Source organism: Canis lupus, chromosome 5 (assembly GCF_048164855.1).
Source record: "Canis lupus baileyi chromosome 5, mCanLup2.hap1, whole genome shotgun sequence".
Lineage (NCBI taxonomy): Eukaryota > Metazoa > Chordata > Mammalia > Carnivora > Canidae > Canis > Canis lupus.
The window spans coordinates 673,332-694,701 of record NC_132842.1 but is presented as its reverse complement, the minus strand read 5'-3'; the positions used below and the strand labels follow the sequence as shown (position 1 = coordinate 694,701).

Genomic DNA, 21,370 nt, shown 5'->3' with positions numbered 1-21,370 from the left:
AAGTTTATAGTTCAATGGCATTAAGTACATTCACACTATGCAACCATCACCACTATCGATCTTCAGACCTTTTCATCTTGCAAAATAGAAACTGCACCCATTAAAAAAATTCTCCATTCCCATTCTCCTCAGCTCCTGGCAACCATCATGCTACTTACTGTCTCTATGAATTTGACCATGTTAAGATACTTCATGTAAGTGCAATCATGCAGTGTTTGTTCTTTTGTGATTGGCTTACTCAACTTAGCATAATGTCTTCCATTATTATCCATGTTTTATGCTATACCATGATGTATCAGATTTTCTTTCCTTTTTAAGGATGAATAATATTCCATCACAAGCATATGTCATATTTTTTTGTCCACTCACCGCGGTTGGGCATTTGAATGGCTTCTCTCTTTTGGCTATTGTGGATGATGCTGCCATAAACAAAGCTCTTTTCATATCCCTGCTTTCATTATTTTAGCATATATCTGGGATCGGAATTGCTGAATCATTTGATAATGCTTTATTTAATATTTTGAGGAATCACCATACTGATTTCCATAGTAGTTGCACCATGCCTACCCATAGTACATAAAAGTCCAAATTTCTCCTCATCCTAATATTTATTTATTTTTCATTTTTTTCCTTCTTTGTCTTCATAATAGTCATCCTACTGGGTGTGAAGTGATATCTCACTGTGGTTTTGATTTGCATTTCCTTAATAAATAGTGATGTTTACCATATTTTCATGTGCCTATTGGCTATCTGTATATCCTCTTTGGAGAAATGTCCATTAAATCCTTTGTTCACTGTTTTTTTTTAAGTTTTTTGTTTTCATTGTTGAATCTTAAGAGTTCTCTATATATTCTGGTTGTTGACTGTTATTCAGATATATGATTTGCAAATAATTTTTTCTCATTTTGTGGATTTCCTTTTGCTTTATTAATCTTGTCTTTTGATAATTTTAAAATTGTGATAAAATATGCCTATTTTTGTTTGACTGTTACTTTGGTGTCATACTCAAGACATTATTGTCAAATACAGTGTCTTTAAGATTTCTTCTTGCTTTATTATAAGAGTTTTATAGTTTAGCACTTAGTTTTAGGTATTTCATCTATTTTAAGCTGTAAGGTAAGTTATAAGGCAGGGATCTAATTTCACTCTTTGGCATATGGATATCAGGTTTCTCCAGCACCATATATTGTACCATTCTCCTTTTCCCATTGAGTGGTCTTAACATCCTTGTCAAAAGTCATTTGACCATATATGTGATATTTTTTCTTTGTTCCCTACCTATTTCCTTACTGTGTATGTCTCTCTTTTGCCAATACCACATTGTTTTGTTTACTGTTGCTTTGTAGTAAGTTTCAAAATAATGAAGTGTGAATCCTCCAACGTTGTTCTTTTTCAAGATTATTTTGACTATTCAGGGACCTTTAAGATCCCATACGAATCTTATTTTATTTTATTAAAGATTTTATTTATTTATTCATTAGAGACAGAGAGAGAGGTAGAGACCTAGACAGAGGGAAAAGCAGGTACCTGATGGGGAGACTGATGTGGGACTCCATCCCGGGACTCCAGGATCACACCCTGAGCTAAAGGCAGAGGCTCAACCACTGAGCCAGCCAGGCATCCATCCATACGGATTTTAGAATACGTTTTCCTGTTTCTTTAAAAAACATTGCTGGGATATTGATATGTATTACACTGAGTCTGTAGATCAGTTTGCATAGTATTGATATCTTAACAATATTAACATTTTCAATCTATTAAAAGTCTAGTGCTGGCTACAATGCTGGGAAATGAGTCCTTCATGAATTTGCTAGCATAATTATTAATTATGATCATTTGAAAAGTAATTTGGATTTATACATTAAAATAAAATACATACCTTTATTTATACATTAAAATAAAAATATATACATACCTTTAATGTAATACATGTTTACATGCTCTGTTTTATAGAAATCACTGCAATATAGATATATAGGTACAATGATATTTATTGTACCATTGCCTGTAGTAGCAAAAAATACTTTGATAAAAATCTAAATGTCATTCATTTAGAGGAATGATTGAATAAAATATAGCACATTCACACTATAGAATATCATGAAGCAACTTAAAGGTGTGAGATATAAATAAATCTATAGTACCAGTTTACCTGGATTGGAGAGGAGTAGGATCCATCTAAGTGATTCCATTATGTACAGAACCAGCAAACTCACATATATAGATGTGTATATGTGTGTGTCAAACACACATTTGAAGAAAGGTTTAGAAAAATATACTTGACTTATAATATTGTCTGGTGAAGGGGGCCTATAAGTTTCAGGTAATTGGTAAATAGAGACACTGGAAACATAGTATAAAGTTTTTTCATTTGTCTTTATATAGCAGTAATTTTTTACCTTTGTAGATAGGTTTTCTAGTTGTAGAGATCACAGAAAGCAGATTATTTGTAAAGTCAACATGTTTTTTTGAGGTAGAATCTTTTCGATGCCCTAAAAAAATGAAAATAATATTATTAAATTATCCTAGAAAGATCAGATTTCAACTTTTAAAAATGTAAAATAATCTTAATACACTTCAAAAACAGTTTCTTTAAATTATTAAAAATAATTTAAAACAGCTTTACTAATGTAAATATTTTATTTCTGGTTTTTCCTTGCTGGGTATTTGATATTTATAAATAAAAGCAGTAAGAGTTCAAACCCAGAAAAAGAAATAATAGAAATACTGTATATAAAAATGCCAGAGGAAGAGTTTTCTTTTCAGTATTACAATAAAATAAGACTTAAACAATGAAATTGATAATTTCTCATATACAGTTTTTTTTATATAAAACAGGATGTCTTTATTTTAAAATTGGTAAATAACTACAGGGAACAATCTAGTGTTAATGGAGGTAGAAATGTTTAGAAATACTATTGTTAAGATACATATTTTGAACACTGTTAAAAACAAAACTATGTAATAAAGAAAACAGCTTCAAAATGCTCAATTGAAGAAAAAGATGCTAAAATAAAAAGCAGAATGTGGAGCATTTAGATCGTGTTTTCTGAAAATTAGTGGGAAAAATTTACTAGATTAATACAATGAGTTTCTACAATATATTTCTTACAGAGATAAAACATTTTGAATTCTTCCATTTCCTGAAGGCAAGTTTGCTTAAAAAATATTTATGTCATTATTTTCAGATTAAAAGGCTTGATGGTTTGATGAAAAATAAAAACATTTATAATAGAATCATTTCTATTTCACCATAAAAGAGATCCACTATTATTGTTCTTTAATCATGGTGTAGAAATTTAGGTAGTAGATTATTCAGGCTTTTTGTTAGTTCTGATTCTCTTTCTCTTTCTTGTTTCTTAAGGCACTCTTACTGCTTATACTTAACACTCCATCAAAGAGAAAGCTTTAGCTTAGAAAAAAACCCAAACTGTAGGTAAACTAGGAACTAATAAATGGGAAGCAGTTTTGTAGGCGATATGAAGTAGGAGGTGAATCTAAAATCAATTACTTTGACTAAAACATACTGTAAGATTACTGATCTCATTGTCTGGCAGTTAGTAGGAAGAAAAGGGTAGCTTATCTGAACATAAGGAACATATTATAATTAATTTTTCTAATTCTACAGAAGACTTGTTTGCTTAATCATGCCTTATTTCAGTTAATAGTCAAATTTATTTTATCTCTGAATTACATATCCACAGAATGGTATAAGGTAGACAACGGATATAACGTTAAGAGATAAAGACACAGAGAATGAAAAATTGGCAAAAGTCTTGATAAAATATAATAATTATATATTTATTTGGGGCTTTAGAGAATATAATAGACCACAGAAAAATAATCTACATTAAAAAAAACCTTCAAACCCAGTATCTATAGGAAATATACTAGGGTGATGATTATATAATGCCTCTGGAGCAATGATAAGAAATGGAATCTGTAAATTAGTTCCTAGATATTAATGGATTAGATAGCTGGGGAGATAGTAATGAAGAGAAAGGGAAAACAATGTTTATTTTCCTTCCAATCTACCTCATGTTGAGTTTCTGTATTGCAGATCCTTACCTGGGATTGGACAAAAGGGGAATATATAAATCTAAAAAAGAAGATTATAAAATGGATTATCTCAGCTACCTGCAGGATCTATAGTAGTGAGCAAGAATAGAAGGTTGAGTGGGGCACCTGGGTAGCTCTGTCAGTTAAGAATTTGGTTCAGGTCACCATCTCAGGCCCTGAGATTGAGCCCTGCATGGGGCTCCATGCTCAGTAGGGAGTCTGCTTGAGATTCCTTCCCTCTGCCTACTCACATGTGTGCTCTCTTTCTTTCTCTTTCTTGTAAATAAATAAATCTTAAAATAAAAAAAAGAAAGTAAGGTTGAGAAAAAATGCGGAGCTCCAATTTAGTGGTGGCAGGGAAGAAGAGCTATACCAGGGATACTACTCATTCACTAAGAATGCATATATGTTAGATAAGTTTAATCAGTGTTTACTTTCATCTATGTTTTGCTAAACTGGTTATATAACTATAGCTAGTACGATGTGATTGTTTCCATATAATTAAAGCTTTACTAATTAAAAAAAATCACATTATACATTACCTGAAGTTTCTTTATTCAGTGAACGAAGATGGATGGCTTTATAATTGGATGACCCAATCCTAGATGTTCTATGATATGCTTTTGGAGGTTCAGTCACATGGGGTGAGATGTACTCATAAGGTAATTCTAGAAATATTTAGAAAGTATGTTAACTGTAAGTTGGATTACATTTATAACTAATTTTGGTACATTAAGGACAGTTTTAGAAATAAGAGCTAAGTAAAAGAGGTCACAAAGACCACCTATTATAAATTCCGTTTCTATGAAATGTCCAGAATAGGTAAATTTTATAGAGACATAAATTAGATTAGTGGATAATGGCTGGGAGTGTGAAGATTTCTTTTTCACATAATGAAAATGTTTTAAAATCGAACATGGTGATGAAAGCACAACTCTGTGAATGTACTAAAAGCCATTGAATTACACACTGTAAATGAATGAACTATATAGTATGTGAATTATAGATTGATAAAGCTATTAAAATTGACATCTGACTTTCTGTCACAACAGTGAAGGCCAGAAGGCAGTGGGATAATATTTTAAAAGTGCTGAAAGCAAAAATTCATAACCAAGAATTTAATATCCAGAAAAATTATTCTTCAAAAATAATAATAGATAATAGATAAAACAAAAATCTTCCTTGATAAAAAACAACCAAGACTATTTGTTGTTATATTAGCAAAAATATCTTAAAAGAAATGCTTAAGAAAATACTTCAGGCTGGTACAAAATGATACCAGAGAGTAACTTAAATCTGCGTGAAGAAATAAAAAGCACCTTAAAGGTAATCATATGGGAAACTATAAATGTAACATATCTTTTCAAAACTCTTTTCTTCAATTAGCTTTTTAAAAAGACCACTACCTAAAACTGTATTGCTGGGTATATTAATGAAAACTCAATTTCATTCCTATACATGAACATTGAATAACTTCAAAACTAAATTAGGAAAACAATTTCATTTGCAATAGTATCAAAAAAGAATATAATATTAATGAATTTAACAGAGGGGAAAGACTTGACTGAAAGTTATAAAATACTGTAGAGGGAAATTAAAGATAATCTAAATAAATAAATTTAATGTTCATACATTAGAACTTATTTATTTGAAATATGACTGACATATGCCACTGTATTAGTTTTAGTAGACAACTTAGTAATTGATATATGTGAGTTTGGGAATCTCTTATGTCACCATCTTGAACCAGAACTCTTAGAACACTCATATTTTTTAAGATGACAATTCTTTTCAAATTGATATATAGATTCAATATAATCCCTATCAGTTCTTCAGGAGGCTTTTTTTTTTTCAGAAGTTAACAACTTAAACTAAAATTTATACGGAATTCAAAAGACTTAGAATAGCCAAAACCATTTGTAAAAGTTCAATAACACTATAGAGATTTCACTTTCCAATTATAAATTTTACTATAAAGTGTTATCAAAACAGTATGGTAATAGCACAGTGATAGACAAATAGGTCTAAGGAACAGAACTGAGACTAATTATAGCTAATAGACTATTAGCTATAATTAGTAAACTCTAATTATAGCTAATTGATTTTCAACTAGTTACGAAGGCAATTCAACTGAAACAGGATTCTCTTTTCACAAATGTTTCTGGAACAATTGGATAGACACTTGCAAAAAGATGAACCTGAAACTTTACTTCTCATTATATACAAAAATTAACTCAAAATAAATTCCATACCTAAATGTAATAGCAATACTATAAAACTCTTAGAAAAAATAGAAAATCTTGAGATCTTAAATAGGCAATACTTTTTGAGATACAAGTTTAAAAGCATGATCCATAAAAGAAAAATTAATATATTGGGCTTCATCAAAATTCAAAACTTTTGACTGCCATTAAGAAAGTTAATACAACCTCTAGACTGGAAGAAAATATTTATAAATCATGTATACAATAGGGAAATTGCATCCAGAATATATAAAAAATTCTTAAAGTTTTAAGAACTTAAAAAATGGGCAAAAAACTTTTAAAGACATTTCATCAAAGAAATACACAAATGGCTAATAAGCACATGAAAAGGTGTCCAAAATCATCTTTCAAGGACATATAAATAAAAACCACAATGAAATGCCATTGCATATGCAACAGAATGTTTATAATCAAAAGGACAGACAATAGTCAAGTGATGGCAAGGATTAGAAGAAGTAAAAGCCTTCATTCCTTGTTGGTATGTAGGTAAAATGGCACAGGCATTTTAAAAAACAGTTTGGAATTAAAAAAAAAATATTTAAACATAAGTTTACCGAACAACACAGTAACTCTACTCCTAGGTAGCCACCAAAGAGAAATGAAAACACGTCTTCATAAAGACCAACATGAAAATATTCAGAGCAGCATTCCTTAGAGCCAAAAAGTCAAATGAACCCAAATGATCATCAACCTATGAATGGATAAAGAATATATTTTACAGCCATACAGGAGAATACTATTCAGCAATAAAAAGAAATGAAATATGATACATTACTATATGGGTGAAGCTCAAAACCATGCTCACTGAAAAGAGCTACACACAAAACATCATGTTTTGTATGATTCCATTCATGTGAAATGTCCAGAAAAGGTAAATTGATAGACACAAAAAGCATGTTAGTGGTCACCTGGGACCAGAAGTGGGAAGTAACTTAACTAAACTATCACTAGGGATCTTGCAGGAATGGTGAAAACGTTCTAAAACTGAATTAAGATGGTGACTGTAGACCTCGGTAAATTTACTAAAATCCTTGACTCATACCTTGACTCATTTAACTAAGATGGGGCAAATTTTCTGATACAAAATTTATGACTCATTGAAATATTTTAAGAAAATAATTGCTAATCTGTACCTCTCTGAGGAACACATCTACCAACTAGAGTATCATGTTTCTGTAGTTGCTTGTGTTAGCCTTACAGTATCCACTCAAAGCACTCTTTTCCAGTTACTTCAAACTGCTCATTTTTCTCTACCTCTGACAGTAAGATTATGTCATTCATTTGTTTTTGTTTTTTTTCCAGCTTTATTGAGATGTATTTGACAAAAATATGTGTAGTTTTGAGGTGTACAATGTATTGGTTAGCCTCTATTACATCACATAATAACCATATCCTTTTTGTAGTGATAACATTTAATACTCTTCTAGAACTTTCAAGCATGTAATACAGTATTGATAACTATAATCTCATCATGATGTACATTAGGTTCACAGAACTTATCATCTTCTAACTGAAAGTTTATACTCTTTGACCAATATCTCCCCATTTCCCCCAACCCATAGCTTCTGGTAGCACCACTCTACTCTCTGTTTCTATGAGTTTAGCTTCTTCTTAGATTCCATATGAGTGAGATCACATTGTAGATGTCTTTCTCTGTCTGACTTGTTTCACATCAGTATATTTCCTCCAAGGCATATCTGTGCTGGTGCAAATAGCAGGATTCCCTTCTTTTTTTTATAGCTGAATAGTATAGTATTATATATATATATATATATATATATATATATATATATATATATATATATATATATAAAGTTCTATTATGTACTTTATATTTTATATACAAATAATACATAATTATATTTTATATATTTCTAATACTACATATAATAAAATAGTTATTTTGAATTCTTTGTAGGGTAAATTTTAGACCTCTGTCTTTGGATTTGGTACTGGAAGATTCTTATAATTCTTTGGTGGTGTTACGTTTCCTTGATTTTTCACATTCCTTGGAGTTTTGTGTTGCTATATTACATTTGAAGGAGCAGTTACCTCTTCCAGGAAAGAACTGCCTTTATTAGCCCTGCTAGAAGAAATCCTGAGGTTTTCTGGAACCTTGAATGTTCCCTCTTGTGGCCGAATTCTTAAGCTTTTATATTTTCTCTGGATTGGGAGCTAGCTGCAGAGTTGAGGGAGGTGTGGGTGAGACAATCCTGTCCCACAAGCCAGTTGGGGGATTCTACAAGTGAGGCTTTCCCAGCAGTTCATGGGTGGGCTTCTGGATGGGAGTCCACAACATAGTCAGTAGAAACTACATCCCTTTAATGCTCTCTGAGAATCATATCTGCCATTCTCCTGATCTCCCCTCACCCCACGATTTAGTACTCTAGATGCTTTGGTGGTGTCCTTCACAACTGGAAAAGCCTGATGCCCGCTCTTTCTTCCCCTGCAAAGGGAAAATCACGGTATGAGAAAGTCTCACTCGGCTCTACCTGCAGGGGACATGTGATGCAGGCAGAGTCTTATCCAATCCAATGTGTCCAAACTATTTTTCTGCTCCAACAGAAAAACTTCTTTTTGGGATTTTTGGAACATCTTATCTGGAAACCTGGACTTCCACAAAGCCTCTTGTCTATGGGTGACTGCCCAAGTCAGTGTTGTCCAGGTGCTCCCTGACCGTGGCCAAGAGGAGTTGGAACCATTCATGAGCTATTATTATAGAGTCCACAGCTAGGATGGAGGTTTGTCTGCCTATTACCCTATGCACAGGTGGCCAGGGCTTTTCCAGATCATTTGGTGTTGATGCTGGATCCCATAACTTTGACAAAGGCATTTTTGTTCATGGATAGTTGCCAAATTTTTGTTGTTGAGAATGAGGCGACAAAAACAAGAGACATCTTATGCTATGGTGATGCTGACATCAATTGCCAGACATTTGTGATAGTTTCTTATGCCTCAGCCTGCATTTCATCATAGGATCTCCCAACATCCTATTCATTTCTTTTTTGCCTGCATATTTTTACTGAGAAAATTATAATATAATTAAAATATAATTGAATGATGGAAAAGATAACTGACTGTGTGGATCATTTACTGCTATGTGCCTCTGTTATGTTTTTTTCTTTGGTATATTTCCGTAGGGGACTGGTGACTGTGAGGCCTATCCTATCCCTGTCTTGTATTCTGTATGTGTATGTGTGTGTTTTGCAGGAAGTCAGATTATAGGAGCTGCCTCTGAAAATGATTATAGGTCACAAAATTGTGATCTCTGGCCCCAAGGCCAAATTTTAATATGAATTTGTGAGGTTCTGGGAAAAGCACATGCATTTTTGCATGGGGTGGGTATTAAGAATTCCCTCCATTCCAATTGGAGAGAATGCTGTGGTGGATTGGTTTCAATAATGGTCTCAATGTATTCTTGACTACTAGTATTCATATCCTCCCATACAACTCTGGTCTTGGCTCTATGACTTTAGTAAAAGGAACAAAAGCAAATGCAAGCAGAGACTTCAAATGCTTGTATAATGCTTGGACAATGGGCTTGCTCACATGTTGTTCTCAGAACCTGAGATTACAACATGAAGACTCTTAAGCTAATCAGCTGAATTATGAGGGACTAGGGGCCAAGTCACCTCTGTGTCCTTGAAAAGTTTGTTTTCTCTTAGCTCACAAACCATCCTTCCATAGTCTGCTTTGTGGTACTGGATCCAGGACTCTGATAGCCTATTTTTACTTTGCTAGTTAACTCCAAATTAGGGTTATGCAAACAAGGCATGCTAAAGAGAGACTCCAAGTTTAGAGGAGAAACAAGGGACTTGTTTCTGTCATTTGGCTACCAGTGGGCTTCCTGAGCGTTTCGTGTCTCCTTTCAGTCTCTGTGAACATCATCCCAGCAATGTTTCTTTATCTCAGGAGCAGAAGTTCTTTCCATGACATGGTCTGTAGTTTTCTCAATATTTGCAAAACAGTTTTATTTAAAGCTTCATCAGCTGAGACGCCAGCAAGATTCTCTCTTCAGCAGTATGTCTAAGAACCCTCCTGAGATACCAGCACCAACAAACCTGCATCTTCTACTCAGAAGTCTTCATCAGCCCGAGGAGTGGCAACTTCTTCCTGACATTCCTCCATGTTATTTTAGAATTCTTTTAAGCTCTCAGCTACCTAAATACCAACTTTATACTTAATGAGTTTTTAGATTTTTGCTCTTTCTTCAAACAACTGGTGAGGTTTTTATTTCTTGATGAACCCCGACTATACAGCCTCATTGTCCCAAAATAACAGCTAGCCAATTAATTGCCAGACATGTGAGTGAAGCTATTAACCACAAGTGATCAAAGATGTATAAATTAGCCAGCCAAAGATGTATAATTAGCCAGTTAGCCAGTCATTGCTAACTCCTGAATCATGAACTTTAAATCCTGAATGACTATTTTAAGCTAAATAGTCTTGGGGTAGTTATGCAGTAAAAGGACATTAACAAATGTGGAAAAACATTTAAAAAGACTTAGATATGATTTAATAGCTCAGATGAACATACATTAAATGAACAAAAACCCTCCGGTATGGCTAATAGTTATGCAGAAAAAGCATTTTTTCCTCCAATTGCTGGAGAAAATGTTAATGTTAGTAACCTTTTAGGAAAGTAACCTGGAAGTATCTTTTAACATTAAAAATCCTGGGACTCTCCCAAATAAATATAAGCATCAATGTATGTTCATGGACATACTGACGAGTGGTTAAAAGCTAAAAAACGTCAATTCCCTTTAATAGAAGAATGATTAAATAAAGAATTCTATACTATGAAATATTATGCTGTTAGCAAAAGTATAAACTAAAGCCATTTCATTTTCAGGCTTGCAAGGATTAACCTAAAATATTTCTGAATAAAAAGTAAGATACAAAGTGAGTAAAATGAAAAACCATACTAAAAAACTATTATAAGTAACTATATGCTTATTTTATACCATTGATGTGTGTGTATGTATACACACATATATATAAGTATATATATATATTTTACCTTGATTGTCAAAAGGTGATAAATTGATCACTTTTGTTGGGAATTTATTCATTGTGATGTTCTTCATAAGTAAATCCTGATGATGTGAAAACATATTTTTGTTCTTAAATAAATTCTTTCCTAAATTTAAAAAAAATTTAGATTACATGAAGACTAAATACTCATATGGTATTCTCCAAACACCATGTACTAATCTTTATTTACACATTTATAATGTTTTTCTTTCCACATTTTATTGAGTGGCCACTTGTTTATTGCTCTAGTTTGTATAAACTGTTTATTTTCTCTTCCTTGTCTTTATTCTATGTTCAGTGATAGCATCTTACTTTTTTTTAGTTCATTGAGGTATACTTACTATGCAAAAATTGCACATATTTAATGTATATATATTTTTATAAGTTTAAACATATGCATACACCTGCAATACCATCACCACAATCAAGATAATAAGCATATCCATCACCTCCAAAAGACTTCTCTTGTTTTCTTTTTTGGTATATAGTAAGAACATTTAGCACAACACTCCTCTCTTAATGATTTTTATTTTTTTTATTTATTTTTTATTTTTTTAATGATTTTTAAATACATAACACTGTACTGTTAACTATAGGCATGACGTTGTACAGAAGATCTCTAGAACTTATTCATTTAATATAACTGACTTTATGTCAACTGAATAACTACCCATTTCTTCCTACCACTAGCCCCTGGAAGCCACCATTTCATTCTCTGCTTTTGTAAGTTTGACCCTTTTAAAATTTATTTTTAAGTCTATTTAATTTTATTTTTTATTGAAGTATGATTAAGATATAATGTTATATTAGTTTCAGGTGTACAATATGATTCAACAATTCCATGTATTACTGAGCACTCATCACGTAAGTGTACTTTTAATACCCTTTATCTCTTTTACATCTCATATAAATGGAATACATTATTTGTCTTGTGACTGGTTTATTTCTCTTAGCATTAATGTATTCCAGGCTCATCCATGTTGCTGCAAATGGAAGGATTTCCTTCTTTTTCAATACTAAATAATATTCTACAGTACCTCTAAGTCACATTTTCACTTAATTTCACTCAGCTTTATTGAGATATAATTGACATATAGCATTGCATAGGTTTGAAGTGTACAATGTGATGACTTGATACGTGTATGTATTATGAAAGGATTACAATAAGTTAAAATCGATACCACCTCACATAACTAATTATTTTACGCTGAGAATATTGAAGATCTACTCTCCTAGCAACTTTCAAGTATATAATACAGCATTGTTGACTAAAGTCATCACACCGTACATTAGATTCCAGAATTTGTTCGTCTTCTAACTGGAAGTTTGTACCCTTTGACCAGAATCTCTCCATTTCCTCCACCCTGCAGTCCCCAGTAACCACCATTCAACTCTCTGCTTCTCTGAATTCAACTTTTTTAGATTCCACACACCAGTGAGAGCATACAAATGTCTCATTTCATTTATATACTAATCTCAAGCTCCATCCATGTCATCACAATTGGTAGAATTTCCCTCTTTCCTTCTATGATATTCCATTGTATATTTTATATCAAATTGTCTTTATATATTTATCTGTCTGTGGACATTTAGATTGTTTCCATGTCTTGAAGTATATATGAATATACTGCAGTGAATAATGCCCCAGCAAACACAAGAGTGCAGATATTGCTTTGAAAGGGTGATTTTATTTTTTTTGAATATGTACTGAGAAGTGGGATTGCTAGATCACATGGCAGTTCTATTTATAATTTCTTTAAATATTTTATTTATTTATTCATAAGAGACAGAGAGAGAGAGAGAGAGAGAGGCAGAGACACAGGCAGAGGGAGAAGCAGGTTCCTCACTGGGAGCCCAATGCGGGACCGATCCCCAGACCGGGATCATGCACTGAGCCAAAGGCAGACACCCAACCACTGAGCCATCCAGGTGTCCCTCTATTTCTAATTTTTGAAAGAACATCTGTACTATTTTCCATAATAGTCACATCAATTTACATCCCACCAATATATAAGATTTACCCTTTCCCCACATCTTCACCAACATTTGTTACCACTTGTTTTCTTGATGATAACCATTCTAACCAGTGTGGGATGATATCTCATTGTAGTTTTGATCTGCATTTCCTTGACTAGTGATGTGGAGCATTTTTTCATGTACCCATTGGATATCTGTATGTCTTCTTTGAAAAATGTCTATTTGTATCTTCTGTCCTTTTATAACAGCATTGTTTAGTTTTGGGGTTTCTACTATTCTTCCCTCTCCTTCCCCTCCCCCACTCCTTCTTTTTTTGCTACTGAATTGTATAAGTTCCTTATATACTTTGGGTATTAACTTACTATGAGATAGATGGTTGGAAAATATTTTTCCCATTCTGTAGGTTGCCTTTTCATTTTGTTGATGGTTTCTTTTGCTGATCAGAAGCTTTTTAGTTTCATGTCCCACCTGTTCTTGCTTTTGTTGCTTGTGCTTTTGATATAATGCCCAAAATATAAGATCAATATTAAGGAGCTTTTTTACTGTATTCTTCTAGAAGTATTGAGGTTTTGGATCTCACATAAGTCTTTAGCCTATTTCAAATTAATTTTTGTTAACCCTAGAAGATATGGGTTCAGTTTTATTCTTGCATATTGATATCCAATTTTGTGACATTATTTATTGAAGAGAATATTGTTTCTCATTAAGTATTCTTGCCTCCCTTATCAAATATTAATTGTTTATATATAAGGATTTACCCAGGCTCTTTTCTGTTCCACTGGTAGATGGTCTGTTTTTATGGCAGTACTATCCTGTTTTAATTATTATATTTTTGCATAGTTTGAAGACAGGAAGTGTGATGCCTGTAGCTTTGTCCTTCTCTCTCAGGATTGCTTTGGCTATTCAGGATCCCATGTGGTTCCAAACAAACTTTAAGATTGTTTTTTCTATTTTAGGAAAAATTTCATTGAAATACCAACAAGGATTGCATTGAATCTACAGATGGCTTTGGGTAGTATCAACATTTTAAAAACATTAACTTCCAATCCATAAACCTAGGATATCATTCCATTTATTTGTGATTCTTCAGTTTCTTTCATCAAAATATTAAACGTTTTAGTGCTTAGACTGTCACACACCTTGTTTAAAGTTATTCTTCAGTATTGTTTTGATGTTATTGTGACTGAGATGGGGTTTTTCTTATTTCTATTTCAGATATTTCATTATTAGTATATAGAAATGCAACTGATTTCTCTATGTTGATTTTGTATCCTTCAGTTTTACTGCCTTCATTTATTAGTCATAACACTTTTATGGTAGAATCTTTAGGATTTTCTCTATATAAGATCATGTCATTTGCAAACTTCACTTTTTATTTTCCAATTTGGATGCCTTTTCTTTTTCTTGCTTAATTGCTCTAAGATTTCCAGTACTAAGTTGAATAGGAATGATGAGAATGGGCACCTTTTTCCTGATCTTAGATGAGAACTTTTCAATCTTTTGCCTATGGGCTTGTCATATATGACCTTTACTATGTTGAGATATGTTCCTTCTATACCAAATTTATTGGGAGTTTTTATCATGTAATATTTTACAACTTTGCCAAATGCCTTTTTTTGTATCTTTTGAGATGATTGTATAATTTTTACATCATTTTGTTAATGTGATGTATCACATATAATGATTTACATATGTAGATCCGTCATTGCATCTCACGGATAAATCCCAATTGGTCATGGAATATTATCTTCTTAATGTGTTGTTGAGTTTGTTTTGCTGGAATTTTGTTGAGGATTTTTGTATCAGTTTTCATCAGGGATATTATTTATGAGGCTTGTAGTTTTCTTGTAGTGTCCTTTTCTGGCTCTGGTATCAGGGTAATGCAAGCCTTGTAAAATGAGCTTGAGAGAGCTTCTTTATCTTTAATTTTTTGGAAGTGTTTGAGAAGGTTTGGCATTAATTATTCTTCAAATATTTGATAGAATTCACTAGTGAAACCATCCAAGTGTGGATTTTTCTTTGATGCATGGTTTTTGATCAATGATTAAATTTCCTTATCATTATTGGTCTGTTCAGATTTTTTATTTCTTTAAAATTCAGTCTTTGTAGTAGATGGTATATTCCAAGGAATTTATCCATTTCTTCTAGGTTATCCAATTTGTTGGTTTAAAATGATTCATTGTAACCCCTAATCTTTGGATCTTTGTAGTATCATTTGTAATGTGTATTCTTTCATTTTTCACCTTTGAATCCTTCTTTGTCTACTTAGTCTAGCCAAAGTTTTGTCAATTTCATTGACCTTTAAAAAAAAACAACAACACTTCTTGGGGCACCTGGATGGCTTAATGGTTGAGTGTCTGCCTTTGGCTTAGGTTGTGATTCTGAGGTCCTGGGATCGAGTCCTGCACCGGGCTTCCCACAGGGAGCCTGTTTCTTCCTCTGCCTATGTTTCTGCCTCTCTCTCTCTCTCTCTCTCTCTGTGTCTCTCATGAATAAATAAATAAAGTCTTAAAAAAAAACCCAAACGCCTTTTATCATTGCTGACCTTTTTATTATTTTTCTGTTTTTATTTCCAGTCTGGTCTTTGCTATTTCCTTATTTGTGCTAAATTTGGGCTTAAGTTTTTTCTTCTTTGGTAGTTGAAAAGTTGTTTACTTGACTTTTTTTTTAATGTAGATGTTTACTCCTATAAACTTACCTATAAGAACTTCTTTTGCATCATCAAGTTTTGGTATATTATGTTTCTATTTTCAATTGTCCCAAGTTATTTTTTCATTTTACAGTTTATATATCCTTTGTCCTATTGGTTGTTTGTGTGTTAATTTACACATATTTGTGAATTTTCCAGTTTTTATCCAGTTATTGCTTTCTCATTTCATGCTACTATAGTCAGAAAAAAACACTTGGTAAGATTTCAATCTTCTTAGATATCTTAAGACATGTTTTATGACCTATCATAATATCTCTCCTGGAGAATGCATGTGTGCATTTGGAAAAGAAAGAGAATGTGTATTGTGCTGCTGTTGTATGTAATGCTCTATATGTCTGTTAGGTCCATTTGGTCTAAAGTATTGTTCAAGTTCAACATTTCCTTATTGATTTTCTGTCTGGATGATCTATGTCTGGATGATATTGAAAGTAGGGTATTGAAATTTACTATTATTGTATTATTGTTTATTTCTTCCTTCATATCTATTAGTATTTTCTTCATATATTTAGGTGTCTGATGTTGGGTTCATAAAAACTTATCACTGTTACATCCTCCAGATGAATTCATGCCTTTATCAATATATAATTATCTTTTTTGTCTCTTGTTACTACTTCTGAGTTTAAGTCTATTTTGTCTGATACAAGTATAGCCACCTTGATCTAATTTGGTTTCCACTTGTATGGAATATCTTTTTCTATTCCTTCACTTTGACCCCACCTGTGTCCTTCAGTATTCTTGGCTTCTCTGTCAAGTATTAGTTAGCCATATATGAATGGGTTTATTTCTTGGCTCTCAATTCTGTTTTATTGGTGTGTGTGTCTGTTTTTATGCTAATACCAACTGTTTTGGTTACTATATCTTTATAACATAGCTTGAAATAAGAAGGGGAGATGTACCCAGCTTTGTTCTTTTTCAGAATTGGTTTGACTATTAAGGTATTTTGTGATTCTATATAAATTTTAGGTTTCTTTTTCCTGATTCTATAAAAATGCCATTGAAATCTTCATAGGAATTGCATTGAATCTATAGGTGGCTTTGGGTAGTGTGGGCATTTTGATAATATTCTTCTAATTCATGAACTTGGGATACTTTTCCCATTTATTTTTTTTCTTTTTCAATGTATTTCATTGGTGTTTTGTAGTTTTTATTTTTATTTTTTTATAAATTTATTTTTTATTGGTGTTCAATTTGCCAACATATAGAATAACACCCAGTGCTCATCCCGTCAAGTGCCCACTTCAGCGCCCGTCACCCAGTCACCCCCACCCCCTGCCCACCTCCCCTTCCACCACCCCTAGTTCGTTTCCCAGAGTTAGGAGTCTTTCATGTTCTGTCTCCCTTTCTGATATTTCCCACTTATTTTTTCTCCTTTCCCCTTTATTCTCTTTCACTATTTTTTATATTCCGCAAATGAATGAGACCATATAATGTTTGTCCTTCTCCGATTGACTTATTTCACTCAGCATAATATATGAATATATTTTACTTCCTGGGTTAAACTTATTCCTAAGTATTTAAATCTTTAATGCTGGGCAGCCCTGGTGGCTCAGCGGTTTAGCGCCGCCTTAAGCCCAGGGCCTGATCCTGGAGACCCAGGATCGAGTCCCACACCTGGCTCCCTGCATGGAGCCTGCTTCTCCCTCTGCCTATGTTTCTGCCTCTCTCTCTTTCCCTCTCTATGTCTTTCATGAATAAATAAATAAATCTTTAATGCTATTATAAATGGGATCATTTTCTTTATTCCTCTTTTTTTCCCAAAGATTTTATTTATATATTCATGAGACACACACACACACACACACACACACACACACACAGAGGGGTGGGGCAGAGACACAGGCAGAGGGAAAAGCAGGCCCCATGCAGGGAGCCTGACGTGGGACTTGATCCTGGGACCCCAGGACTATGCCTGGGCCAAAGGCAGGCACTAAACTGCTGAGCCACCCAGGGATATCCCATTTTCTTTATTCCTATTTCAGGTAATTTGTTGTTAGTGTATACAAATGCTACTGATTTTTGCATGTTAATTTTGCATCCTGCAACTTTACTGAATTCCTTGATCTAACTTTTTTTTTTTTACAAACGTAAATTATGACATCAAAAACATAAAACATGTTATGTATGCCTAGGCAGTTTTTTCAACACTTGAATATATTTTCCCACTGTTTTGTGGCTTGTAATGTTTTTGCAGAGATTGATTCTAATGCCTGAGAGGATTCCCATTGTATGAAATATTTTTCTATTGTTGCTTTTAAAATCTTTGTATTTGATTTTAGACAGGTTTATTATAATGTGTATTGGCAAATATTGTTATGGATTGAAATTTCGCAGTGATTTCTTAGCTTTGTGAACTTGGATATTCAAGTATCTCCCTATATTTGGGAAGTTCTCAGCCATTATTTCATAAGCTCTACACTTCTCCTTCTCTTCTTCTGGGATTGAATCATTCATGTATTAGTTAGATTATTGGTGTTCCACAGTTTATAGTCTTAATTCTTTTTAATTTTCTCTTCTTTGTATAATTTCAATATTATCTTCTACTTTACATATATTTTCCTCTGCTGGATCCACTATCAACTCTGGAATTTCTTTTTGATTTTTCTTTATGATTTCTATCTCTTCATTCAATATTTCTTTTTGTTTGTGTATTCTTTTCCTGCTTTTGTTGAGCTATCTTTCTGTGTTTTCTTGTAGCTCACTGAGCTTCATTACAACAGTTATTTTGAATTCTTTATCAGTTAAATTGTAAATCTCCATTTCTTTTGGGTTATTGAAAAATTATTGTATTTCTTTCATGGTATCATTGCATTAAAAAAAGTCACCTTCTCCAGGTTTACTGACTGGCTTTCAGAGAGAAATTCCTTCTGTCAGCCCTGTTAGGAATTCTAATTTTTTTTTCAGACCTTTTCTATGGGTATGCCTGCTCCATACTTCTTGTTCTCTTTTGTGGCAGAATTCTTAAGCCTTCTTCCTGTGCTGTAAGGACAGATTGGATGCTGAGAGCCTCCTTTTTGTTTTTCTTATAGCAATACTGAGTGCTCAAGTTAACGGTTTCTTCTAGATCAGCTTTCTGTGAGTGTTCACTGTCTGTCAAAGCTGACCCTTGCTGTTGGAGCATGCATAGGCAGCCAGTCACAAGGTGGAGTTTATGTGGGTGAGACACATCGAATACTGGAGTTGACTGTGGGCCAGTTTTCAGGGGATCCACAGGTGAAGTGTTTTCAGACCAGATGTATGGGCCTGCTGATGGAGTTCTTGACACACTTAGCAGTCACATCCCTTTTATACATTCAATTCTGAGCCTTGGCAACTGTTCTCTCAGCCACTCTCTTCCCTCAGGTCATGCAGCTTATGATTCAGTCTGGCTGACCCAAGAGAGAAATGGGTCTTTTTTTTTTTTTTCTTTTAAACGGTATCCTACATAGCTAGAGAAGCTGGGTACTCACTCACATGCTCTCACTTTTTCCCATGGGAGAAATCTCAGGATGAAAAGGGCTCAAGAGAGCCCTGAAAGTATGAAGTATGTTGAAGTATGAACACGAAGTATGTTGTCCTGCAGAAGGAGTAGTGTAGGTAAGATCAAACTATTCCTTTTACCTTCCACAATGTATCCAATCTCAGATTTTATTGTTGTTGTTCTAACAGTGTTCTAGAACTTCTTTGCTGGACTCCTGTATTTCAACAAAGTGTCTCTCATCTGTGGATAATCATCAAATTGTTTTTTTTTCCCAAAGGGGAGATGGTAAAACAAACAAAAAAACAAACAAAAAAAACCCAAAAGAAAACAACCCCCCCCACAAAATTCCTGTAATATTGATGTCATTCATTACTATAATCCTTCTTTTCTCTTGCCAAATATTTTAAAGGAAATGTCATTTATTACTTTTATTTCTATGATATATCATATTATGTCAAAGTCCGTTTTAGAAAGTTTTCTCCCATCTAGTTCCATCCATGTCGATGTAAATGGTACGTATTCATCCTTCCTGATGGTTTAGTATTCCACTATATATGTATACTACATCTTCTTTAGCCATTCATCTGAGGAAGGACATCATAGCTCCTTCCACAGTTTGGCTATTGTGGACATTGCTGCTAGAAACATCAGGGTCCAGGTGTCTCAGCTTTTCATTGCATTTGTATCTTTGGGGTAAATCCCCAGCAGTGCAATTGCTGGGTCGTAGGGCAGGTCTATTTTTAACTCTTTGAGGAACCTCCACACAATTTTCCAGAGCAGCTGTACCAGTTCACATTCCCACCAGCAGTGCAAGACGGTTCCCCTTTCTCCACATCCTCACCAACATTTGTTGTTTCCTGTCTTGTTAATTTTAGCCATTCTCAATGTGAGGTGGTATTTGTGGTTTTGATTTGTATTTCCCTGGTGGCAAGTGACGTGGAACATTTTTTCTTGTGTCTGTTGGCCATGTGTATATCTTCTTTGGAGAAATGTCTTTTCATTTCAAATTTCTACCCATTTCATGATTAGAATGTTTGTTTTTGGGTATTGAGTTTGATAAGTTCTTTATAGATTTTGGATACTAGCCCTTTATCTGATATGTCATTTGCAAATATCCTCTCACATTCTTTAGGTAGTCTTTTAGTTTTGTTGACTGTTTCCTTGGCTGTGCAGAAGTTTTTATCTTGATGAAGTCCCAATAGTTCATTTTTGCTTTTGTTTCCCTTGCCTTCATGGATGTATCTTGCAAGAAGTTGCTGTGGTCAAGGTAAAAAAGGTTGTTGCCTGTGTTCCCCTCTAGGATTTTGATAGGTTCTTATCTCATATTTAGATACTTCAACTATTTTGAGTTTATCTTTGTGTATGGTATAAGAGAATGGCCCAGTTTCATTTTTCTGCATGTGGTTGTCCAATTTGCCCAGCACCATTTATTGAAGAGACTGTCCTTTTTCCAGTGAATAGTCTTTCCTGTTTGTTGAAGATGAGTTGACCATAGAGTTGAGGGTCCATTTCTGGATTCTTTATTATGTTCCACTGATCTATGTGTCTGTTTTTGTGCCAGTACCATACTGTCTTGATGATTACAGCTTGTGTCTGGAACTGTGATGCCTCCAGCTTTGGTTTTCATTTTTAACATTCCTTTGGCTATTTGGGTTTTTTTTTTTTTTGTTCCATACAAATTGTTTGGATTGTTTGTTCCAGCCCTGTAAAAAATGATTATGGTGTTTTGTTAAGGATTACATTGAACTGTAGAGTGCTTTAAAGTATACATATTTTAACAATATTAATTCTTTCAATCCACGAGCATGGAATGTTTATTCATCTGTATGTGTTTCAATTTCTTTAATAAATGTTCTGCAGTTTTTAGAG

At 33.4% G+C, this 21,370-nt stretch overlaps 1 protein-coding gene across 5 annotated transcripts in view; it reads right to left on the bottom strand.

Moving 5' to 3' along the window:
* CCDC7 (coiled-coil domain containing 7) overlaps window positions 1-21,370 on the bottom strand; it is a 391,847-nt gene that overhangs the window by 23,482 nt on the left and 346,995 nt on the right. For 4 of the 5 annotated variants that reach the window (XM_072825155.1, XM_072825156.1, XM_072825154.1 and 1 more), the window contains 3 exons: window positions 11,344-11,463; window positions 4,602-4,727; window positions 2,400-2,492 (listed from right to left, as the gene is read on the bottom strand). In XM_072825155.1, the coding sequence (XP_072681256.1) occupies window positions 2,400-2,492; window positions 4,602-4,727; window positions 11,344-11,463 (339 nt within the window). The remainder of the gene's footprint in view (window positions 1-2,399; window positions 2,493-4,601; window positions 4,728-11,343; window positions 11,464-21,370) is intronic. The other variant, XM_072825157.1, reaches the window with a different exon arrangement.